The 11,857-nt window shown below is 44.7% G+C and overlaps 2 protein-coding genes across 2 annotated transcripts; one reads left to right on the top strand and one right to left on the bottom strand.

Moving 5' to 3' along the window:
- Positions 1-208: 208 nt before the first annotated feature.
- Positions 209-2,111, bottom strand: LOC123142255 (uncharacterized). Its single transcript, XM_044561245.1, has 2 exons — positions 1,699-2,111; positions 209-1,371 (listed from the first exon to the last, which is right to left on the bottom strand). The coding sequence occupies exons 1-2, from the start codon at positions 1,777-1,779 to the stop codon at positions 472-474; spliced, it is 981 nt and encodes a 326-aa protein (XP_044417180.1). The 5' UTR covers positions 1,780-2,111; the 3' UTR covers positions 209-471.
- Positions 2,112-6,066: 3,955 nt separating this feature from the next.
- On the top strand, positions 6,067-11,530 carry LOC123146333 (extended synaptotagmin-1). The gene is made up of 8 exons (XM_044565980.1): positions 6,067-6,951; positions 7,547-7,788; positions 8,743-8,761; positions 9,352-9,614; positions 10,098-10,207; positions 10,306-10,404; positions 10,622-11,054; positions 11,181-11,530. Exons 1-8 carry the CDS (start codon positions 6,173-6,175, stop codon positions 11,267-11,269), a joined length of 2,034 nt encoding a protein of 677 aa, XP_044421915.1. The 5' UTR covers positions 6,067-6,172; the 3' UTR covers positions 11,270-11,530.
- Positions 11,531-11,857: the final 327 nt, after the last annotated feature.

The raw sequence follows: 11,857 nt of genomic DNA, 5'->3' as shown, positions 1-11,857 counted from the left end.
TGGCATCCATACTCCCTTCACCTGCCGCTGCTTATATTAATTAACAAAATGACTAATCAGCGGATAAATGACGCAGCCCCTGCTATATGTAGCAGTACTTTGGTCATCCCAAATATAAGAACATGTCATCACTACGCACAAAAAACATAGCATCTTCAATCACCTTCCATATACGAAATATTCTGATGTTCACGTTGATAACAAGCATAAATGTTTGCATTCCCTTCTGGTAATGAAATTCAAAGGTAGCCTCTCTACAATCAGCAATCCAGATCAGTAACCACACTACAATAGTAGTTATAAAAATATTAGAAGATACAGTGCAAAACACTACAGTTATGGTCCATCTTTGTCACGAGGCCGCCATACAAGGTAGCCATGCATGCTTACAAAACACTAGAGTTATGGACGATCTTTGTCCCGAGGCCGCCATACAAGGTAGCCATGCATGCTTACATAGCAAACTTAGGTCTACAGAATTGAGTAATTCAAGAGGAACCCAATGAAGAGAAGCACAGCTGACATAGCAAAGCAAATCAGTGCCGAGAATTCGAGGATCCTTATGGAAATGATCGCACTATCGCTCGGCCAGTCAAGGGACACATTAGCAGAGATATCCGGCCGCCACTGCAGGATCATACACACGCACAAGCAGGATAGAAGCCCTGACAAGGTACAGGAGTACAGGATTCTTCTGTGCCAGTAATTAGCAAGTACCATCTCGTTCTCATATGCAAACATGAACGCTAACAGAGCCACTGCTGCAGTGAGAAAGCTGACTGTTGATTTGCGTGATGTTACCTTGTCGATGTACGCCATACATCTGGCGTGATCAAAATTAACAGTGAACCACACAAGTGATGCAATAAACTCCGGCATGCAAACCAGTAACATGCCCTCCACCATCTGTTCTGTAGCCATGATGTGCACTGCTATCATAAAAACCACAATGAAGGTCCTGTGAATCAGTTGCTGCCCCTGCGCCACACATTGATTGGCTCTGATGGGCAGCGCAGAAATCATCACGGCCAGTGCACCAAGCGCGGAACTAAAGAAGAGGAGGGAGTGAGAGAGAAGGAAATTGTCACTTTGTTGTCCGTTGGTCGCTTGTGCACAGGCAAGCTGGATTAGCTGCAAACAATACGACAGTAGTACCGTGGGTAGCAGCATCCTCCAAGCTGGATTAGCAGCAGTTCCATTGTTGTTTCTATGCTGAAGTCTTCCCTTGACCCAGAAATTGCCCCACAAAGCACCAATGAAAGCAAGTATGATAGCCGGGATCGCAGCTATTTGGATGTAGTTTGTACTGATCATAAGCAACAGTGCATAAGCTGCCAGTACTGCAAAAGTAGTGGCGACAGGGTGCAGCAGCTGTAAACCAAACAAATTTAGAGGCATGAGATTATGGGCGATGGCAATACTACTGGGGCTTCTAGCTGGATTGGTACTTTATTAACTGTGGAATTATTGCTTGCCCAAATAACACATGTACCAAACACTAACATTAGAATTTCCCTGCAGGTTCTCGTGCAAGATACTGCATGTTTCAATAGCCTGACTGATACTGAAGGCATGACCATGGTTGATTAATATAATAGCACAAACTAGTATGGCCTAGTTAAATTATGGGCGATGGCTGAGACTAGTAGCCGGATTATATAGTACTCAAAAAAACTCAAGGACAACCAAAAATTTTACCTTAAGAGTGTCGGAGATGACAACAAGCTGATCTTGGCTTCCATCGCGGCTGGAAAATTGGGTATTCTCTTGCGCCGCCATATGCACCGCGATTGGAGGAGTGAGGATTGAGGGCGAAGCTGCTGGCGATACTTTCCGACGAAGAACACACGAAGCAGTATATACGTAGAGCCGCCGGCCGGCCGGCCTTGATGCGTATACGTACGCAGGAGCAGGAGGCAATCCGGCGAGGCGAGAAGCACACGCGCGTGCGATTTAATTTGATGGCTGCAGGACCTGTTGATTCTATATATATATTGCTTTGATCTGATCTAGGACTAGTAGATTACACACACGGACACGGGGTGCATAGGAATTTATATTAGCAAACGAGCCTACTACGTAAACCTACTGGATCGGTAACTGCTGCTAGCCGGTGCCGGATCGGACAGGGAAACCAACTCGCGTGTGTTTAATCCCTGCCAACACAAGGTGGTGTTTTTTGCTTTTGTTTCGCGCAGCGCTAAGGATCAGAATCCTCTGTCTCCCATCAGATTAGTGGAACGCCGTAGGATTAGAAGCATCATAGCCGTCCAATCTACTAGTATGGCCCACACATGGTTTGTTGGTTTGGGTCGTTAATTAACTGATTGCTCCTATAACTGCTTCCGCTGAACATGCCCCCTACCATCGTCCCGTGCCTGTTAATTAGGAAACAATCCCTTTGCTTCCTAATTCCAATCCTTCCTAAGAGTAAGTATAATAGTCTTACTAAGCGGGCTATAAGGGATTCCACAACAGCAATATTCTGAACTGGAGGAGAGTTAAGACAGGAGAGAGAAGGTAGCGAGCGCTTCGTCAAGCGCCCGGCTACAACACAAGACGCGAGAAAGTTCCGCCTGCTTGCAGCCCGAAGCAAGCGCTAGCGCTGCCGTTTTCTGTTTCCAGCGTCCCACTGTCCAATGAACAGCGTTTTGCATGCATGCAAACATTGATTACTTTAACTATCCAGCAGTTCGTATAGAGCCAGTCTTATTGCACGAGATTTCTTTTATGAAGGCTACTGCTCACATGGAGCTCGTGTACAGCCGGTAGCCGGCGCTTCTATTAACCATGCTCTAATTGATTGCTTCCTAGCTTGAACGTGAGGATCAGCGTGGAAGACTGATACTAGTACTCCTTTGCCATTAGCTAAAAATTGCTTCCCATAAATCATGCAAAATATCTTTTATTATCCAATTTTTTCTGGTAAGTTATGATTTTCTTCTAACAAATAAATATATGAAAATAATTATTATTGAAGATGCACTTTTGTGCAGCGAAACATGCTAACGCTTTATCAATAGAAGCATCCTTTTATGTTGCAGTCGTCGGAACATATTTTTCAATCATATGGATATACTTTTTTTCCTATACAGCGAAAAAGGTGTTTCCAAGAGATTTTATTGTAATTCTTAGTCATAGGAGTTACTTTGTATTTTCTTGGATTTTAGATCCAAATCAGTGTACCTGTAATTGTTATGAGTATGAATAAAATTGCAGGTGTTTTCTAAAAAAACGTAATGGATTCATCCCCGCAAACCCTGGGATTCGACGAGACCACATCCTATCGCTATGGTTATTATTTTAGTATTTATATTAAGGGGCCTCGAATTTAAGTTTCGCCCCGGGTCCTTAAAATCTCAGGACCGGCCCTGCTGCTGAGAAGGGCAAGCCAGGGGATGCGAGACGCCACAGCCAACTCCCATGGAGGCAGTTCATGGAATGAATTGCAAGATGCAGGCGCAAAGAAACGATCAGACGTATGAGAGATATAGTTTTCTTTCTGAAGCAGGGTCGAACTCGGGCATCGTCTTCTTCTTAATGGAAGCAGGCACGAGCGATCTTAAGATACGTTTTTTCCTTGTCTTGTCTTTTTCCCCTTTCTTTTTTCCTTGTGTTAGATTTGATGCACGGCCGTATATTGTACGTGCTAGGCTATTTGTCAATTAAAATACAAGTATAGACGTAGATGCTCATACATATACACATATACTTATCCTTATGAACATATACACGCAAGTTTTATCCCTATGACCATCTTCAAGAGACTAAGCCGGTACATCATTTTAAGATTAATGAAATCGTCACATACGCCTTCGTAGTTGACAGGAACGTCTTCAACCATTGAACGTACATTGCCGGAAGGCCTGAAATAAATTCAAAAAAAAAATCAAACTTCAATGTAAGTCTATGACTTAAACTCTGGTGGGCTAGGATACCATTGTCCTCCTAATCATTCAACTACAAGTTGGTTCGCCGCTAGGTTAGGAGCTGATCGATGATCGATTGCACGGACGGTTTGGTTTGAAAACGTAAATCTTCATCCATCGAGAAACACGCACGCTCTCTCGATCTCTACTACTATCTCTACTGTTAAAAGAGAAAACATTATCTTCCCTAATCACACCCCCATCTATCGTACACATAATAAACTGGAGCAATCAGAGCCTCATGATCAAGCCCACTGATTTGGATCTAACCGTCAAGATAACAACTAGCCGTTACCAAAACTACGTTTACCAATTTGAGGGGGCAGACAAAAACTCTGCCATTGGCACACAGAGAAGCCCTCTAGCAGCCGATCTTTCTCTCTGGAACAAAAAGGCCGCTTCAGATTGTCTTAAGGCCGTTCAAAGCATGCAGGGACCAGGGGTCGTGCAAGAGCTTGCATAGGCATATCATCTTTGATATTCAAGCTAAAGTACGCGGCGACGGATTGGAGTCCCATCATAAACGAAGAACAAAAAATTGGAAGCTTATAGTCTATCCCACTTTTTAGTTTATCTTCTAGAGGCCGTCATGTATGGCTCATTCGGCCTCCGGATGAATTTTGTATGCCTGTAAACACTGTTAATCAGTATGTGGGCCATGAAAAATGAATTGTGATGGAGAAACAAGCCAAGAACCTAGAGTTGCTAAGCAGCTCTGCTCCTGCTTACCCAGTAGATACCAACTTCTAACATATCATCTCTTTTTATATGCATACATACATCTCTTTTTTATGAAATATCAATATGCATCAAAGTACATTATGTCTTTACAAGAAGTTGTAGTTTTATCCTTAAAAGAATAGGTTCTCCTATTGATTTTCCCAAAATACTCCAAATTTTCAAACAAATTTATACACCTTGTATTTCGGCGAGGAGTATATATTACGCATCTCAACCCTAACTAGTCCAATCTGTTGTCCCGGTAAATCCCTCTACTTATATCTCACAGCGAGTCTTTTTCCTCTCGGGACGCAACTAGAAAACCCTAGCCGCCGCCAGCGAGTTTCTTCCACCGCGTTCCTCCGGCGGCTCTCCTCCGTCGGCGACTTCGGTCGTCGGTCGTGAGGGGGGTCGCCGGATCCACGTGTGTGTGGATAGTTTTAGGCTAAAGTAGCTTTGTTTTAGGCTGTTCATCGTCTTGGCTTCGACCGCGGCGATGACGGTGCTGAATAAAGATTCTTCAGATCCTTCTCCGACAAGGCGACCGGTCCTATGGTTGGGGATGGTTTTGAAAACCAGCCTGTTCAAGCAAGGATGGTGTGGCGGCGGCATCCTCGTGGTGGACATGTGTCCTCGGGATCCGCCGTTGCAACGGTGTCTGCTCCAACGTCGGCGCGGAGGTTGGGAGGTAGTTCAGGAGCGGATGCGGATTATGGTCTGCATCGATGACATCTAGAAGATGGAACGTGTGATGGGTTCGTGGTTGATGGATGGCAGGTGTGGTTTCCTCCATCGATGTCTCAGACGTGGTGGGGTGCCAGATCTGGAGTTCGATGGCGTGTCCGAGGTGTTGCCCCAGTCTGATTCGTTCAACGGCATGGCTTCACTTCTGGCGATCCACCTTGGAGGTCCGCAAAGCTGCATATCAGCAATGGAGCCGCGTCGAGCTCGTGTGAGGAGGTGATCCGTCAATCTTTTCTTCGGTTGCTGCTGTGGTGGTGCCGAAGGCAGGTGACGGGCGTTGGTGTCAAGCTCAGAGATATTTTGCCATCTTTTCAGTTTTGTCATGTTTGTCCTTATCTGATTTGTACTTTGATATTTTTATATGAATGAGACACGTATTACCATGAAAAAAATATGTAAATCCCTCTACTTTGGCAGAATTGTTTTTCTTTATCTGCCATGCCATCTAATTATAGTTGGGTGCTATACATCAAAATTCTTTCTTTTTCGCAGGAAATGAAAATTCTTCTTAACATTTTGCTCAAATGCAGTAGGTAGTATCAGAAATGCAGATTTTGCATCTACCAAAGAACTTGCAATCTTGTTCCAAGAAGAGATGATGATAATAATTTTATCAGTAAAAAAAAAATTGCTGCTTCAGTGGTCAGCTGAGCGGAGTGGGGCCTGTCCACCGCTTCTCTCCGCAGCAGCATCCACCACTAGCTCCGAACCTCTCCGTCCCCTCCCATATCTCCTCCGGCGAGCCCCACGCCTCGCTCGCCGGATGTCGGTGGACCCCGATGCTGACCCCCTCCGCCGGCACCCCGCCGCCTCCTCCTCCCTTCTCCCTCTCTAGCCCCGCCTCCACCTCCTTCCTCCCCTCCCTATCCCCTCTCCCCCACCGCCGTCGCCGACGATGCCTCCCCGTCCCCAAAGCCGGCGCCTTTCCGCCCCGGCGCGCGGCAGCCCCGCTCTCCGCCAGCAACCTCCCCGCCCCCGAGCAGACCCCACCACCCACCTCCACCCCAACCTCTACCTCCCCCGCGCGCCCCTCCCCGGCCTTCGCGGCGGGGGGCTACCGCGCGGCCGGGCCGGACGAGGACCCGCTGGTGTCCAAGCTGCGGACCCAGCTGGGCGTCATCCACCCGCTGCCGGCCCCGCCGCCTCTCCCCTCCCTCCCGCGGTCCGTGCTGGGCCTCTTCGCGCTCTTCTTCTTCGTGGGCGCGGCCTTCGACAAGCTGCTCACCCTCCGCCGGCGCCGGCGCGCCGAGCGCGAGGTGAGGGTGAACGGGTCGTGGCCGCAGGTGCCCACCTCCGGCTTCTCGCTCTTCCTGGAGGAGAAGGACCTGCAGCGCAAGGAGTCGGTGGAGTGGGTCAACATGGTGCTGGGAAAGCTCTGGAAGGTGTACCGCCCCGGCATCGAGGGCTGGATTGTCGGCCTGCTCCAGCCCGTCATCGACAACCTCCAGAAGCCCGATTATGTCAACCGCGTCGAGATCAGGCAGTTCCACCTCGGCGAGGAGCCGCTCTCCGTCAGGAACGTCGAGCGCCGGACGTCGCGCCGAGCCAACGACCTGCAGTGAGTCTCCTGCCTCTTGTTGGTATCGGCGAGTTCTTAAGCATAATTCAGTCGCCTGCACTTGATTTCGATGGAAATTTTACTATCACTAGACCAATGGTAGGTAGGTATGCACACATTGGTGCTAGAACTATCCATTCAGTTTCAGACTTCCAGTGCAATTGACAGTGCCATTTGGAGCAGAATGGGGAAATCTGTGTAATGATCATAGTTTTAGTTTTTCTTTAGGGAAACAGGGTGTATATTAGTCCGAGAATAATTAATCTTTGTGCAATATGTTACCTCCGTCTCAAATTACTTGTCTTAAATTTTGTCTAGCTACGGATGTATCTAACACTAAAACGTGTCTACATACATCCGTATCTAGAAAAATCTAAGACAAGTAATTCGGGACAGAGGGAGTGTCAGTTAAGATCAATAAGCAACTGTGTGATAGCTTTACAGATGTGGAAGCAGACTACCTCATGTACTTGATTCATATTACTACGATGTGGGTGTTTCTGTTAGTCATTGCTGCGAGAATTGTGTTTATCTTAGTGTTACCCATTGGCAGACAAAAATAAGTTAGAATTGGTTTACTCATTGTGTATTTCAGGTACCAAATCGGCATCCGTTATGCTGGCGATGCACGCATGGCATTGGCCCTCTCCTTGAAGTTCAGTGCCGTACCAATCGTCGTGCCGGTCTGGGTTCGAGATTTTGATATTGACGGGGAGTTGTGGGTTAAGTTGAGGCTTATTCCGACAGAACCATGGGTGGGAGCCGTGTCTTGGGCATTCGTGTCGCTTCCGAAGATAAAGTTTGAGCTGTCACTGTTCCGGTTGTTCAATCTTATGGGTATGTACTTCCTCTGTCCTGGTTTATTAGTGCCCTCATATTTCGAGTCAATTTTGATCATTGAAAACTTCTTTCAAATACGAATCCAACACTATAATTATTGTGACATATAACTTATATTTTGCTGGTCATATATGGTCAAACTTTAGCCAAAATCCGAGGGGGGCTAATAAAGCCAGACAGAGGAAGTAATTGCTTATACAACCTTACTGTTCCCATTTGCAACTTATACCTAATTTAGGGATTTTAAGGTCGATTAGCATGGGCTATCGAAAGACAGAATATGGTTGGAACATCTTAACCAATTTAACTTATTGAATGCAATGTATGTGGTAGAATATCATAATTTAGGATTATTCAGTTGCTTCTTAAGATTGGGGTGTGGGGCAGTTCAAGTGAACTGATTTATGGCTGCATGCATCGATTGATGCAGTGGCCGGGGGTTATCCACCTTTTTTTTTAAGTTCAAGTGAGCTGAAGATATTTCGTACAGATACCTCTCTTCCGCGCTTTAAAGAAATGGAAGTTGTACTACCCCCCTCTCTTCTGCACATATGTCTAGTATTCATTCCAGCTGGCATTGAGATGGTTGAAAGAAAATGAGAGGATAAGCAGTCTCTTAGGACTGTACATTTTCTATGTCTTAATTTAGTGGTTTTCTGCATGCAGAACACTGTCAATATGTTATACTCCCTCCGTCCCAAAATAAGTGTCACAACTTTGTACTAAAGTTGTGCTGAAGTTGAGACACTTATTTTGGGACGGACAACTGCCACTTATGTGTTCTGTTTCCTATTCATAAGCTCTTGTAGTCTTGTTCATACTCTGTTGGGTGATTATGAGCTCATATACTTCTCTGTATCTCTTTGATGGCATGGCCAGCAATTACTTTGATTCTTTGCTAACAATGTGCTAAAAAAATCTCTGCATGTACATGGTGCTCGTCTCCAACAGCAATTCCTGTTCTGTCAATGTAAGCCCTATCATCTAAAATATCTATGCTGAATCATAGTTACATACTGGTGTTGATACATGTGGAAATACCTGTTGATGCATTTATTCATTTTGTAGTTACTGTTTTTTTGTTCTGCTAAGGTGATGTACTCCGTTGTTTTCTTGTTTACTGTGTGGTTCTAGAAGATCAAATACTGATATCCGTGTATAAAACAGTTGCTATAAATTAGTTGAGCTACCAATGTCACTTTTGATCCCAACTTGTACTTTTTTTATGAACCACTTGACTTAATTGCCTACTGTAACTTATTCTCTTCATGAATAATTGAATATGAATAACAACAGATAAAGGATTCTGTTAGTAGTTGTGGTTCAGATTTCCAGAACATAGATGGTGTTTTGGATTCAGTGGTGAACACATTTAATTGAAGACTTGAAGTCGCATTACATTGCTTGTATCATGTTTCAGGACAATTCTATATTCATGCCGAGAATTAATGCCTTCATGCTCAGCTCTTTATCGGAGAAAAATAACATTTTTTATGCTTTGGTAGAAAGTTCGCGCACCGTTATCTAGTGACCTAACTTACTTGTGATTTCTGCTACTAGATTTCTCACGAAACTTCTGACGGAAGATCTCCCACGTCTCTTTGTCCGGCCCAAAAAGATTGTCCTTGATTTTGAGAAGGGGAGAGCTATGGGACCTGTTGCAGGAGATGTTGCAAGCGACATAATTCAAAATGTTGCAAGCGGTATAATGCAAGGTGTTGCAAGTGACTTAGTTCAAGATGTTCAAGATGGAAACAAGGACTTTGTTGGAGAGCTATCAGTGACACTAGTTGATGCTAGGAAGCTTAGCTTTGTCTTGTTCGGTAAGGACTCTCTGCTTTCACTTGTGCCTGATTTAGCATCTGTATTATTTAGTTTAGAGCTGACATCCAATTCATTTCTGTATGCCCAAAATGCTGTACCTTGTTGTATCAAGCAAGAAAGTGCTCTAACAAGTTTCCGCATTTAGAGCATGATAGACCTTGGCAAACACTTGAGTCGGCTTCGAAAAAGACTCCCTGCCTCCTACCCCCTTAAGGGCTGATGAAACAGTCAGCTCTGGCCCAGCCTATACTGTTCCTGGATTTTTCTTGTTTAGACTTTGTGCTCTGCCCTATATTAAAGCAGTAGTGTTACCAACGGAAATTGTTTCGCAGTCGAGTGCTACTTCTATTTAATCTCTCTGTTTTTAAAAGTTGGCATAAATTAAACTTAACTAATTTACCTGCACTTGCAAAATAGTCCATTTTCTCACAGGCCTCTGTTTTATGCTGATGAAGCTTTTAGACACTTCATTTCACTTGCAGGGAAGACAGATCCATATGTTGCTATGATTCTCGGTGATCAAGTCATAAAGAGCAAGAAGAACAGCCAAACAACTGTGACTGGCCTACCAGGAGAACCAATTTGGAATCAAGTAAATTTCTGACACAGTTCTGCTTCAAAATCACTTGCATCTAACTGAAATCTTTTTCATATATGCTGCCTTGTTTATAACCAGTTCACATGAAACAGGATTTTCATATGCTAGTTGCGAATCCCCGCAAACAGAAGTTGTGTATTCAAGTGAAGGATACAGTTGGTTTCACCGACATTACTATTGGTACTGGAGAGGTAGGGTTTAACCATCTACGATTCTACTTCAATAGAAAGTTTCACCTTCTCCCTTCAGAAAACTGATATATTTTGTTGGGGAGTATAGAATCTTGCAGTTTACTGTACTATTTTGTTGCATTGTCTGCCTGCTTATTTGTTTGATGGTTCAATATGCAAAGATAGATGAATTTATAACTGAAAGTGGGATGAACTTCTCTGTTAATATTCTTTTCAGGTTGATCTAAGCTCACTCAAAGACACGGTACCCACCGACAAGATCGTCACATTATACGGAGGGTGGGGCTTCTTCGGAAAGCGGTCATCCGGCGAGGTTCTCCTCCGGCTCACATACAAAGCGTACGTCGAGGACGAGGAAGACGAGACGGTCAAAACCGAGTATGCCACGGGCTACATTTCGGACGAGGACACGCTAGACTTTGTCCAGCTCGACGGCACCAGGCGGGGCGATTTCAACGGCAATGAGAGGGAGACATTCATGGACCTGCTGGCCGCTTTGCTCGTGAGCGAGGAGTTCCAGGGTATCGTGTCGTCAGCTGAGACCAAGAGCTCGAGAGACGCCGAGAAGGCTGAGGTATCGCAAGCCAGTGATGTCGTCGTGCCCGCCGGTGTCGCCGTAGACGCGGGCCCAGTGTCCAGTAACCCCGAAGGTAAACATTTTTTTAATGTTTTTTTGGACCCATGAGGCTTGCTTGTTTACTGTGTGGGTCTATGTATGTTTATGCTGGTCATGAGCTGATTCGGAAGGCTTTTCTTGTCTGCGTTTGGTGTCTCAGATAGGGCCCTGGTATGGCTTGCTGCCATAACCAGCGTGATGCTGCTCGTCTCCTCCAACATTGGTGGCTCAGGTTACTTTAACCCATAGAATGGTTATCTTATCAGATTTGATCCACCGAAGATGCGTCTACCCTTTTACGATTTTCGCACTCGTTCGACGGAGGAGAAATTTTTGCATCGGTTTGACAATTGTATATTCCTTGTTATAGCAGAGTAATCAGAAAATGGCATGAACATTTTGGAGCTTACTGTTTTTTGGTTTTTTGTTTATGTATATCTTTTTATTTGTATGGAAGAAAGATACCATCCGTGATTCGTGATTGGGAAACTGGGGCAGGCTTGATTGTTATTTGTTAATTAGAATTAATTAGTTGGATTAGTGTAATAGATGTCAATGGGGATGTGGCTCAAATGGTAGAGCACTTATGTTGCATCTTAAGATGCAGGGGGACCGATACCTCCCATCTCCAATAATTATTACTTACTTTTTACATCTTTCTTTTTTTTAAACCTGTTTGTAAAGATATTTTTTTATTTTTACCTTTTCCAAAAAGAAGTGTTTTCTTTAGGCTATTCCAAAAAGAAGTAAAAACAGTGTTGAGACGCTGCTTGAGCTTTTACCTTCTTTAGCTTGGCTTAAGTGGAGGCTGATCCACTTTCAATTTTTTTTTTGTAA

The sequence above is a fragment of the Triticum aestivum genome, chromosome 6D (genome assembly GCF_018294505.1).
Source record: "Triticum aestivum cultivar Chinese Spring chromosome 6D, IWGSC CS RefSeq v2.1, whole genome shotgun sequence".
Classification (NCBI taxonomy): domain Eukaryota; kingdom Viridiplantae; phylum Streptophyta; class Magnoliopsida; order Poales; family Poaceae; genus Triticum; species Triticum aestivum.
Note: the sequence above shows the minus strand (reverse complement) of the source record. Positions and strands in the feature narration are given on the sequence as shown.

What these genes read in the sequence shown, in the direction of transcription:
- LOC123142255 (XM_044561245.1), bottom strand. Translation starts at nt 1,779, where the DNA reads ATGGCGGCGCAAGAGAATACCCAATTTTCCAGCCGCGATGGAAGCCAA. An exon ending in TCATCTCCGACACTCTTAAG is followed by an intron (nt 1,372 to 1,698) that starts GTAAAATTTTTG and finishes TTTGGTTTACAG; the next exon opens with CTGCTGCACCCTGTCGCCAC.
- LOC123146333 (XM_044565980.1), top strand. Translation starts at nt 6,173, where the DNA reads ATGCTGACCCCCTCCGCCGGCACCCCGCCGCCTCCTCCTCCCTTCTCC. An exon ending in CGCCGAGCCAACGACCTGCA is followed by an intron (nt 6,952 to 7,546) that starts GTGAGTCTCCTG and finishes TGTGTATTTCAG; the next exon opens with GTACCAAATCGGCATCCGTT. An exon ending in GAGAACCAATTTGGAATCAA is followed by an intron (nt 10,208 to 10,305) that starts GTAAATTTCTGA and finishes CACATGAAACAG; the next exon opens with GATTTTCATATGCTAGTTGC.